The following is a 12,481-nucleotide window of genomic DNA, read 5'->3' as shown; positions in this document are numbered from 1 at the left end:
GGAGCGAACAGCTGGGTGGGGACGGCCGCGCGGCTAGAGGTGCTGGGCGCCAGAGAAGTGGGGACGGCCACGGCAGGGGCGGTGGGAGCGGAGCGGGGCCGGGGCGGGTCCGGGGGCGGGGCCGCGGAACGGGATGCGCCACAGCGCCCCCTGGCTGCGTGCTCCCCGCTGGGCCCCGTGGCCGCCTCGGGCTCGGGCTCGCCGGCCCCTTTGTGTGCGTCGCGCCGCGGACAGGAGAGCGCGGCCCGGGTGCAGCGGAGGCTTCTCGGGGCCCAGCCACGCTCTCCTGGTCCTTCTCCGCTCCACCCTCCTCCGGCCCCCGGCCCCGAGCGTTCGCCATTGGGCCGCCAGCAACCCGCGTCCCGCCGCGCACCCCACCCCGCCGGGCCCGGGGCGCTCACCGCCCCCCTCTACACACCACACCACACACACACCGCCCTGTCCCCCTCTCCGATCCTCCCCACCCCATTCCAGGCCTCCAAGGTGGAGAAAATAAACTCCAAGCAGAGCAACTCAGAGACTTCAATAAAACGCCCAGGACCTAGAGCCCGAGCGCGTGTGCCGGGCGGCGAGGGGCGCGGGAGGCGGGGAGGGGGGCGCGGGCGGGGGGGGACAATGAGCGCATGAAGTTACCTGCCCGGCGGCGGAGCGGGCTGCGCGCTCGGCGCCGACGGGTGCGCGCCGCGGCTTGGGGGAGAGTTGAGCGCTTTTCCCCCCTCTTTTTTTTTTCTTTCTTTCTTTTTTTTTTTTTTTTCTCCTCTTCTTCTTAAACAAACCACAAACGGATGTGAGGGAAGGAAGGTGTTTCTTTTACTCCTGAGTCCAGACACCTCTCTCTGTTCCGTCTAAGCTTGTTTTGCTGGACACTTTTTTTTTTTTTTAAGGCACAGAAAAGGAGTTTGCTTGATGTGAGAGTGAAATGGACGTAAGATTTTATCCACCTCCAGCCCAGCCCGCCGCTGCGCCCGACGCGCCCTGTTTGGGACCCTCTCCCTGCCTGGACCCCTACTATTGCAACAAGGTGAACGCTCTGCTTTTGTTTCCGCCGCGTTCTGGCTGCTCGGTCCCGGGAGGGGGGCGGCGGCAGGCCCGCCGGCGGGCCACGGAGGCCGGTCTCCCGGGCGCGCTCGGCTCGCAGCCCCGCGGCTGCCGGGGCGTGCGCTCGGGGAGTCAGTTTTGCGGAGCAGCTCCCGGCTTTGCCCTGCACCGCGATAGTGCGGAAAGTGACGCGCTTTGCTCCATCGTTCCCTTCCCGCTGATCGCGATTCAGTAGTCCTGCCTAGGGTTGCCGCGGGCGCTGGGGGAAAAAAAAAATATTAAGAAAGAACAGCAGAATACTTTGGGGGTGTGTCTGGGGTCCCGGAACGCAGGCGGAGAGTGAGAGAATTCCGTTGATTTTCTCGTTTCCCCTTCTCCCTCCTTCGCTCCTTTGCGGGCTGCGGGGGCTCGTGGCACCGCTTCCCGGCCCGGAATTAGTTGCCAGGGGAGCCGCTGGGAGTCAGGGTGCCGGGGACCCGGAGAAGCCCCCCGCCCGGGAACGGCGCTCCGCAACTCTTTTGTTTTCCCGAAGCCGATCGGCGGCAGAGCCCAGTGTCCGGGCTCGGGTCTGCAGGCCGGGGTGCCACGGGAGCGCGGGGTCCCGGGGACAGCTCCCGCCCGGAGGTGCGCGCAGAAACCGCGAGTTTGTTAGGAACTGGGCGGGCGCGCCGCGTTCACGTTCGGAGCAGCAGCACTCGGCGCGGGACGCGAGCAGGTCCCGGACTGGACTGTACCCGAAGCCCGGGGACCCCAGGTGCCCAGGCCGCGGGGTCCGGGGCGAAGCCGGCCGGGAGGGTGAGCGGGGCTTCTGCGGAGCTCCGCTTTTCCCAATGATGGAACAGTCTGGGAATACATAGGAAGGGGGCGACTCCTGCGCTTTCCCGAACTCTCACCTCCCGGAGGGAGGACGCGTTGGGGACCAAGTCCGAGAGCAGCCGCAGGGCCACGGCTGTCCTCGCCTCGGGCTTTTTGGACATGTCTAAACAGTCCTGCCCGGTGAAACGTGGCGGGGAGAATTGAGTTCTCTGAGACTCTGGGCTAGCGGTTTAGACGCCCAGCTCCCGCTCGGTGGACACCGTGCCTCTGCCAGCAATCCCGCGTCGGCCCCTCGGTGAATTCCACTGGATAGAGCATTGGGACTGGTAACATTTGCCCGGTGGCAAGTCATCATCAAGCAGCTATTTTACGTGATCCGGAGGTATTTAGCGCGTTTCACCCTCAGCCCCGGGGCCCCAGCACGCTGCAGACTCGAAACTCAGAGTCTTGGTCAATCCAGGCGCGCGCCCGCGCGCATGCACACACACACACACTCACACACACACGCACTCACACTCCAGACACCCTCCAGACACACACCCCACAGAGCTGTGAGTTATATCATCCCGTGGAGAAGTTCCCTGATGCCCTGTGTATACAGTGTGTAAGACCAACGTGCGTGTGTTGATGATGTCTAGGCAAGTTAGAAACCAGAGGAATCTAGTCTTGGACAAGGTAGAAAGGCTTTTCATCCCTCAGGAAGCATCTCTGTAGCTAGGGACAAGTTGGAGGGTAAGGGAACTTTGAGCAGAGAAGTTTCTGTGATGAAGTTTCATTATGTGTTGGTAACATAGCTCTTTTACTCTAAAGTCTGGTTTGCCTTAATAAGGAGGTGTTTTGTGTATGTAATATTTTATTTTTGCTTATAACACGTCTACTAACAAAAATAATAGAAAGGTAGCAGCATTCTCGGTAGTAAAGACCTATTCCGCAGTAGTAATTGGAACCAAAAGGTCAGAAACATTTTGTCACTGAAACTGGACAAATCTTATTAAGTTCATCTGTGATTTTATAATGTCTTAGATACACATTTCACTCGTCATTCTAGTGATAGGAGGGTCAGATTTAATTTGAAAGTTAAATGCTTTGGAAAATCAAGAATTGCTCCAATATATTGAATCATTTTCCAATTAAGTGCTTTAAATAATTTTAGTGGGTTGTACTGTGCATTGAATAAATTAATTTAGAAAGTCTTCAGAATTTTTTTTTAGTAGCTCATTGAAGTTCCTTTTAAGTCACCCAGTGTACGGGGAGCAAACTGTTCTTTTTAAATGCAAATCAGCCACCCTTTCTATAGACTGGATGCAAGTCTTCTATTTTACTTATTCAGGGAATAATAGATTTTTAAAGATGCACAGTCATAAGATACACTTTTCATAGTAGGAAGAGACTTCATGGAAATGTTTGCCTCAGGATGTCTGCTCCTGCCCTTCTCTGGGTAGCAGTCTATCAACTATATTTGTCACTCATTCTTGATTATATTTAGTGTACTGAGTAGATTTGCTAGGCCCCAGAAAGCCCCGGCACTAATGTTTTCTACTCCACCGTGATTAGCATTGGCACAAAATTTCTGTCCGGTTCCACAGTTTGAGCTGCTTACAGTGTAGTCAGCCAGCATTCATTTTTGCAGTGACTCAAGTAGATTTGCAGGGATCTAAAAGGTGGACAGAAGTTTGAAAGAGGTGAAATAATCTTTATCTACATTAGTAAAAACAAGTTAGCTGACTCCCCCCAAAGAGAGAAGACTGCAAAGTAAACCTTGTCTCTTTCAGAGGTGTCACTAGTGTGTAGTTGATTACAAGAAACAGTCACTTTGTCAGGCTATTTGTTTTCAGTAGGATGATAAGATCATAAATTACTAATTGTCTTTATTTGAAATCTGTCGACACTTTACTAAAGTCAGTGTGCTAAATCCCAGCGGAACCAGTATCTTTCTGTGCTTCAGCACCACAGACTGTGACTAGACTTTCTCCAGTGACATTATTTTTTTCAATGTCAGGAGAGACCCTAATCCAGAAAATGAATATCCTCTTCCTGGAGCTTTTCTAAACTAAAACGAGGTTGTTTTACTTTGCTGACATTCTCCAGCACTGCTGCTCTATAGATTGCCAAAACACTACTTATATTGTTCAGTTAATAAACTCTGGAGGAGCAATTTTTTGGAAAACAGTTTAATTTAGTATTGCTCTGTTGCAAGAACACATTAGGTTATGAGCACATCATCATACAAAGTGGCCTCCATTTTCACGTAACCCATTGAGGGAGAAAAGTGAGAACAATGCATTGATGTTAGTTATGGCAACTGTGCAAAGCATCTCTTCTTATACAAACAGCCAGAACTGGATGGCATGTTGCTGTATATAGGTCAGCCTTTGAAATAGCAGTGTAACTCATAGACTGGACAGGAACCAGTAGGCTCAAAGTAACACTGTTTACCTCTGGCAACTTAAAGCATGGCTTTGTTTGAGACATTGAGAGATGGGTACCATACTGGAGTTTCATCTAATGAAGGCTATTTTAAGTAACATTGTATCCCTTAATTGAACTGAATGTTACCAAAAGAAATTGGATTATAGGCACTCCCAATTGGAGCTCAGTAGTAAAATAGAGTCCTCTTTTTTGTTCTAGTTGAAGATGTCAGAACATTAGTTTAAATATATACCCACAGAGTAATAACAGTTCCTTTCAGTTTCTAGTGCAGTGTCATTTCTGAAGATTGTTTTCACTGATTTTATGCTAAATTGGGACAAAGAAGTGGCACTTTTTCATTTCTGCAATGATGTGATGTGTTCAGTTATTGCTCAGTATCTGCCCACATAAGGAGTAGTAATACAATTATGTTATGACATGGCTAATGACAGGGATGCTGACCTCTGCCAGCAGTGGGAGAGGAAATAATGGTCTTTACTGTTCTCAGCGGTTGCTTTTGTGGAATCAGGCCCTGAATCTTTCTTTGACTGATTTAGACACAAGGAAGTTCATAACACAAACCCGTGCTTAATACTGTCTATATACAGAGTGAAAAATAATGGGCGTTTGGAATATTGGGCTTTTGTCATTGAAATGAGGAAGGAAAATGTATCATCTTTTCACATAAACACAGGAGGAAGAACCTGTTTGTGATGAACTCTGACTTAAAATGTCAGGGCTAACATTAAACATTTGATGACTTCTGAGGAAAACAAGATTCATTTTCATCTCTGCAGAATCTCCTTCGAGCTTATTTTCCTGTTTAGAGTATTATGTGTTTTCTTGAATGTGGCAAAACTCACCCTTCCTAAAATACAGGATTTGCAAGCACATTATGATGGAGTCATTATTTCTGCTTTAATAAATGTAAGAAAAAGGAGGAGGGGAGAGAGGAGGGAGGGGAGGACTATAAGCAATTTAGAGCATCATGCTTGATTAGTTCCCTCCCTACCCCCATAACTTCTAGGACTTTGGGAAATTCATAGTCAATACTTTGAACATCATTAGTGTAATTAAAAACTCCCATGGGAGTTTTATTAAGCTGGCATCTTTCATAAGTTTTGAGGTCTTTAAATATGTTTTAAATAAATGTATAGGCAAGAGCTTTGAGCCAAGCAATCATATGGTTTTGGCCACTAAGTCAGATGTCATACAAAAACCTCAAATGTAGCTATTAATATCTTGATTTTGTGAGATATCTCAGTGTCATAAACTCCAATTTTAAATGTCTATGCAAAAATTTTAGTTTTGAGCTTTGGAGCTCATAATGTTATTTTTAAAATAGTTTACATTATTTACTATTCTCACATTTTACCATTTATTTTAAAGTTACTGAGTGATGATATTAAGGAGCATTTTGATATTTCTCTTAGCTGGGAAAACTAAACTAATATTTAAATATTATCTCATCAGCTGCTTATTGTTGTTTTTTTAAGTGACATGATTGCAAGGGGCTAAGAACAGAGAAAAATGTAAGGCACTTGAATCTGAAAGTAGGGAAGGTTCCAAGTTAACAGTGGTTTTCTTAGGACCAGAAGGGGTCTCAAATGTTGGTTTTGGTGTGTGAGGCTATTTCTTGTGGTCATACTTTTTTGTGTGATGGGCTCAATTCAAGAAAGGGATAGGTTAGGGGACTGGGGCTATGGGCATAGAGGAAATCTTACCACAAAGGATGACTTATTCTCGTGCTTTCCAACATTTTGCTAACTTACTAGAAAGTTGAAAAAGACCCTGGGGATATTTCTCAATTACTGGAGATCCTCCTGTCTTGATGGAAGCCTACCCTCAGCAACTGGCCTGTTTGTGTGTCTGGTGCCTCCTCCCTCCCTCCTCCTCATCCCCTTCCCAAACACCCACAATCCTGGAACAACTCCCCCTCCCCTGCTTTTCTCCTTCCCAGTCTGGGTCTGAACGTGGAAGGTCTGTGTTTTCTCACCTGAACTTGCTCTGCTCAGATCCTCGGCTCACCATTGTGTTCATCTTGACCGCCTTCGGTGCTTGTCTTCATTGCCATCATAGCCATGTTAGCAAGTCCATCCTTCTCCTAGTACTTGACCTTTTTGGGGCACAGAAATTGGAAACTTCTAGTCCGTAGGCCCAGGTCCACTTCCTAAAGTCCTCAACTAGGCTGCTATCCTTTTCCCCAGCTGAGTGAATGACCTAGGGTCATAGAATAATAGACTAAGAAAACAGATGTGATCCTGAGAGGAAGGCCATGGTGGGTATTTCTAAGCTCTCACTGTTCCTTTCTTCCAGCACATTTTAGGCACAGTGTATCTAGAGCTTGGGATCAGCTCCTTGAATATCCCTTATCAGTGAGAAATCTTAATTTAGACTCTAAAATAGTATGAAAGTGGGACTATGATCTTCTGATCTTTAGTAGCACATGGTAAGTTAGGTAGTGATTATATGGGTTGGCATGTTTATGTGTTCTCATCAGAATATACATAGATAACTAAGATGGGAATAGTTGGAAATGAAGAACCTATTTAATCACTTTTAGGTAACTTGTCATCCTACATCTTAGCTTATCCAAAGGTGAATCTCAAGGTTTCTGAGAAGTCATAAGGTAGAATATTGAACTTATATTTGAAGGAAAAGTAATATACTACTTATCATGACTTGATGAACTGTTATGAACAATTGCATTTTTAAAATATTGGATCAACTGTTAAAGATAAAACTTATGTTGTATACAGCCAAATATAAGAATCTAACATGTATATCTTTAGGAGAAAACAACATTGTGATACACCATAATTATAAATACTGTGGGCCCCAAAGACATAGCTATAATCTTGGCTGCAAGAAGCTTCCCCATGAAGCATCTGAATATATGAAAGCTGCCTTGTTTAATTGAATTTAAACAAAATTTTAATGTGGGAATGTTTACTTTTACCAATCTTAAAGATAGTTTCTTTTTTCTTATTTATTTCCATTTTCATGTAATTAATGTACATCAGCTTTCCATGGGCTTCCCAGGTGGTGCAGTGGTAAAGAATCCACCAGCAATGTAGAAGATGCTGCTTCAGTGCCTGGGTTGGGAAGATCCCCTGGAGAAGGAAATGGCAACCCACTCCAATAATCTTGCCTGGAGAATCCTGTGGATGGAGGAGCCTGATGGGCTAGTCTATGGGGGGTGGCAAAGAGTCAGACACAGCTGAGCGTGCGTGCACGCAGCTCTCTATATATGCAGGTTCTGCACTGGCAAGTCAGCCAACTTCAGATAGAAAATATTTGGGAGGGTAGAGAATCCCAGAAAGTTTCAGAAAGCGAAACTTGAATTTGCTGCACACCAACAGCAACTATTTACATATCATTTACATAGTGCCTACAGCTATTAGCATAGCATTTACATTGTTTTAGGCATTATAAGTAATCCAGAGATGATTTAAAGTAACGGAGGATGTGTGTAGGTTACATGCAAATACTCTATCACTTTATATAAGGACTTGAGAAACTTCAGATTTTGGTATCCGAGGGGAATCCTGGGCCCAGGCCCCTGAGGAGGCCCAAGAACAACTATTATTCAGTTGATCATTTTCTTTGAAGATGCACTTCCCAGAATCAGATAGCCTGTGGTCTCCAAGGGTTGACAGGACCAGCAGTAGATAGTGAATTGTGTTAAACGGACTGTCCTGCTAGGAAAGCAGCCCACCAAGATGCTACAGCTTACATCTACCCTAATGAAGTTGAGCATTTTTTTTGTTTTAAACCATGCATGCCAAGTTTCATCCTGAAGAGTAATTTCTCATTAAAAACAGTTGAGTTATAAACTGCTTAGAAATGTGGTTTATAATGGAAGTGCCAACAGACTGTTAATTATAGCAGTTCTTCCATAATACTTTGAGACATGGAATTCACATTAACCTGAAATGAGTCTTTCCAGGTTATAACACGTTCCTCCCTATAGCATTCATTTTGAAAATGGGAACGTTATATTGCTCTGTGCCTGGATGCAGCCAAAAGATCAGAGGAGGGGTGATGCCAAAAAGAACCCCCCTGTTTTATCAAGAGGTATCAATATTTCCCTAGATCTCTTTATTTGATCTACAGCGAGAGTTTGCCTAACTTTTAAAATCTACCTTCAGATTTCCATTGTATTTATGAAACATCATCACTGATTTATTTTTATGCTAACAAAGGTCATGAAACCCATGTCACTCTCAATGCTTTTCTGTTTGTCCATTTTTCACTTTGGAGTTTTTAATGGTTCAGCTTTAGCCAAGTATTTATTGTTTTTCATTCTTGAGTTATGTGCTTTTATGAAGCTGTTTTGAAAGGACTCCTAAATAAACTAGTGCTATGGTTGGTTGATAAGAAGCTTTGCTAGTGGCCAAGAAAATATAAAGTGTTTTGAGTTACTATGTGGGCTTGTAAGTTACATGTATCTGATCCACAGTTACAACACTATCAGTTGCTGCATGGAACACTTTTCCATTCAAGTCTTTGAGCCCCTCTCTGGAAGTTAGTTACCTGGTAGAGAAATTGGCATGCACACATGCACGTGCATGTGTGTGTGTGTACGTGTTGGGTGAGCATGTGTTTTACTGTGTTTCACATTGTCCTGGATATATTTCTTCCCATAAATGCATGAGAGTTTACCGCAAGTGGCAGAATCAGTGTGTACAACAACAAAGGCAATCATACTAGCTGGCAGGAATGCCTCATTACCACTCCTTTTTAAGAAACTTAGCCATATTTCACATGTGACAGTTTTTCACAATGATAGGGCTTTAATTGGGCAAATTATACCTTAATAAGACTAAAGAACGGAATCTTTTCTGAGGAAAGCCCTAGGCCTCACTGAAGAAAAGACTTGCTGAAGATTTCACATAAAACCTGGGCTCTTGAACCTATGTTGACTTACCCCCTAGGCAAAATAAATATAACCCTGAAAGGATATGGTTCCCTCCACTTGTTTCCCGTTCTGTTTAGAAGCCTGACTCTGTTCTAGGTCTGGTAAAAGTTCTGATACCTAAAAACCTTTCATCCACCTGTGTCCCAATCTTGCCTGCATCCACTAGAGGAAATAACTTATGTTTGTATCAAGGCACCGTTTTGAGCCTCAAGGAGTCAACAGAGGTAGATTATTTTGAAACCGTGTGAGAAAAGATGTTCAAAAATTCAAGCCATGGTAGACCTTAGAAAAATACTGCATTCTCAGCCCATTTCTTCTATTTCTGCTACCTTAGTGGAATGACGTTTTCTCCCAAAGTCGTAGATTAGTGATTCTTTCAGGAAAGGAGCGAAAGGAATAATCTTTCTAGCAGGTCAGAGGTGAATGGGGGAAAATGAGGTGTGTGTCTGTACAACCTGTAATCTCCCTCTCTCAGATATTGATAAGCCCCCAGGGAGTGTCTTTTTCGCTTTCTGCATTGTGAGTCAGTGCACCTAATGAGAGATGTTAGGATGGAATCTGTTGTCTATGGGGCAGTGTAAGGAGATAAAATAAAGTTGAGAATGCCTGCTCCAGAGGGAAATGACCTCTTGTAGTTCCTGACTTCAGGGGACTAAGCTTGCCCCTCACTCCCTTCCTCTGATATATGGGCCAGAGATGGGCAATATAATGTGCAAGATTAATTAAACAATGGACCAACTGGATCTAAAGATAGTCCAATTACACTGAAAGCATGTCTGTGCACCACCTGATATTCTTAAGTCCTTTAACTCAATTAAATGGCTAATTTGAAAAATGATGGGTAAAGTGTTATATGCATTGGCATCTCCAAGCCCTTGTAAAAAACCAACTCTTTCATTCTACACCAATATGCCTTCACCTAAAATGCTAGGAACAATTGTATAAAGAGAAATGTTAATAATAAAGAGGCAGGATAACCTTTCAACAAAAAGTATATTTTATCATTTGGCAGATGCAGTCATGAACATTAATCATAGAAACCTGCAGATAGTAGAAGCTTAATATCAAAGCTAATGATTTATTTTATGTTAATGACTTTGTGCCAGGGCATAAAAGACTGTTCATAATGGACTCTCTGCACGGTGTTCAGTTACTAAGGCTGATGGGATAATCTTTTTCTCTCTCCAAATTAAGCTTTTTGAAATACATTATGCTGTTATTTTTCAAGGTAACTCTCCAAAATTTACTGCAAAACTAATCTTTTAAGAACTGATTAAAGAAATAAAGAAGAAAAATCCCAAAGCAGCTTTTCTAGTTCATGAACAGTTTGACTTAATTAAAGAGAGAAAGTTTGCATGTATGCTAATATCCCTGAACTTGGAATGCCAAACAGTTTTCAAGTCAGCCTTTGGTGACAAGGTCTGCCTTTTGGAGATTCAGTTCCCATAAGTACATTCCCCAATAGAACCTGTTTTCATTGATTACTGGCCAATAATGAACTGAATGGTAGTAAAACCTGGAGTTGTGCACTGGGAAGTTTTAAAAATTATGTTTACAGCTAGTTATAACCAACATTATATTTCAATAAGAGATAATTTGCCTACTAAAGTTCACATAATGTGCTAATCATGTCTAGTGGTTAATAAAGGCCTCCCACCTCACTCCCCTGATGGCTATAAAAGGCTATTATATTCATGGCAACAGTTCAGGTACAGCTGCTGTGTGTTAATAATGTAGCATTGTCCCACTAATCAACACAGCAAAGGTCAGCACCCCTAAGCACCTAAACTACCTATTCTCTCTCCAAAATATTTATTGACACTTTAAAAGCGTATCTGACCTGAAGTTTTCCTTAACTTGGAGTTAGTTAATTCCACACCAAGCTAATTGGGTGATAAAGGTTTTGTAACCTAAGCTAGGTTGTGGAGGAGATGAATATAGATTCATACTAATCTCCCATAAACATGTTTCCCTTTCTGCAGTCATTGACTGAATTAGTGTGAGGTTGTTAGAGCCATGAACCCCTTTACAATTAAGTAAATGTGTTCCAAAGGGAGACTGTTTTCAGATTTTACATGTTATTTGAAGAGACGTTTGGAAGAAAAACAACTTTTCAATAACCAGAAGCTTTTAAAGTAAACAGAGCGAATCGGAAAATGAGAAGGGATATTTAAAGTCTAAACAGACAGGAATCTGTGTTAGTTTATAGACCTGATCCAGTAGTGAAATATTATTTGCTTAATTGTTCTTTTGGCATAGGGAAGCAATAAGAGTAAAAGCTTCTTAAACCATATTTTCTGCACACAAAGAACATATTCACGTGGGATTTCCATTTTGCTAGAAAATCGCACAAATCAATAAGCCAGCACTTATCTGCATTAAAATAAGGCAGACAACAGTTTACAGGCATAGTGATAGTGTAGTTCTCTTGATACCCTTGGTTACTGTTTAAGATAATCCTTGCCTTTGTGTCCTCAGCAGCCAAAATGTTAAGTGAACAAGATCTCCTTTTCTCATCTTGTATTATTGTCTTCTGTTTTCTGTTACTCATTTGGATAGCCTTGTTTGTGTGCGTATGTGAGAGTGTCTTCTTCCTTGAGGACTTGAGAACCTTAAGTGTTTTCAGAAAAGAAAAAGAAATGAAACTCAACTGTGTTTCCATCACCAGGAGAAACGTGAAAGGCGATCTGTGGGAGGAGCCTCTGTGTAGCACATAATGTAGGACGATACATTTGTCATGCTTTAAATATATAATGCCTACAATGAAATATGTACAGGCACAGTTGTGATCTATGAAGTCCCTGGCTCCAGTGCCATTGTTTGTAGTCTCTACGGTTGTCATACATTGTTCTTTGCACATCATACCCTTACAGCAGAATTTGACACAATTTCTAGCTTTCCGTCCTGCACCATTTTCGTTGCACAATATACATGAGTTTGACAGGGTGTGTGGAGGAAAATTCTGGCAAGCAATTGATATTTTGAAGTGGCAAGCGTTTCAGCAGCTGCTTGCTTGTGAAAAAGGAATGATAAGATATACTGTATTGTTAGTTTCAGGGAAAGCATTAAGGTTTAAGCTCTGTAAAAATGTACACATTATTCGTCAGTGGTGAAGCAAGTCTTTTATGTTTTTAGAGCTTAGCTCGCTGGCTGATGTGAACTAGAATGACATTGGTCAGTAAATGAATAGGAGTACTTTGAATTTGAACTGCTGCCAATTTTGCACCAACAAAGGAACTGACAAAAGAAAGATTTTATGTGAAATGCAAAGCACACGCGATGTTTTGGGGGCGGGGA

The 12,481-nt window shown here is 43.4% G+C and overlaps 1 protein-coding gene across 1 annotated transcript in view; it reads left to right on the top strand.

Moving 5' to 3' along the window:
• Nucleotides 1-895: 895 nt before the first annotated feature.
• TOX (thymocyte selection associated high mobility group box) overlaps nt 896-12,481 on the top strand; it is a 314,252-nt gene continuing 302,666 nt past the window's right edge. Inside the window, exon 1 of the mRNA XM_055546055.1 lies at nt 896-1,021. Within this exon, the coding sequence (XP_055402030.1) occupies nt 920-1,021 (102 nt within the window). The 5' untranslated portion in view covers nt 896-919. The remainder of the gene's footprint in view (nt 1,022-12,481) is intronic.

Source organism: Bubalus kerabau, chromosome 14 (assembly GCF_029407905.1).
Source record: "Bubalus kerabau isolate K-KA32 ecotype Philippines breed swamp buffalo chromosome 14, PCC_UOA_SB_1v2, whole genome shotgun sequence".
In the NCBI taxonomy this organism is placed as follows: domain Eukaryota; kingdom Metazoa; phylum Chordata; class Mammalia; order Artiodactyla; family Bovidae; genus Bubalus; species Bubalus kerabau.
This window is presented reverse-complemented; position numbering and strand designations above follow the sequence as displayed.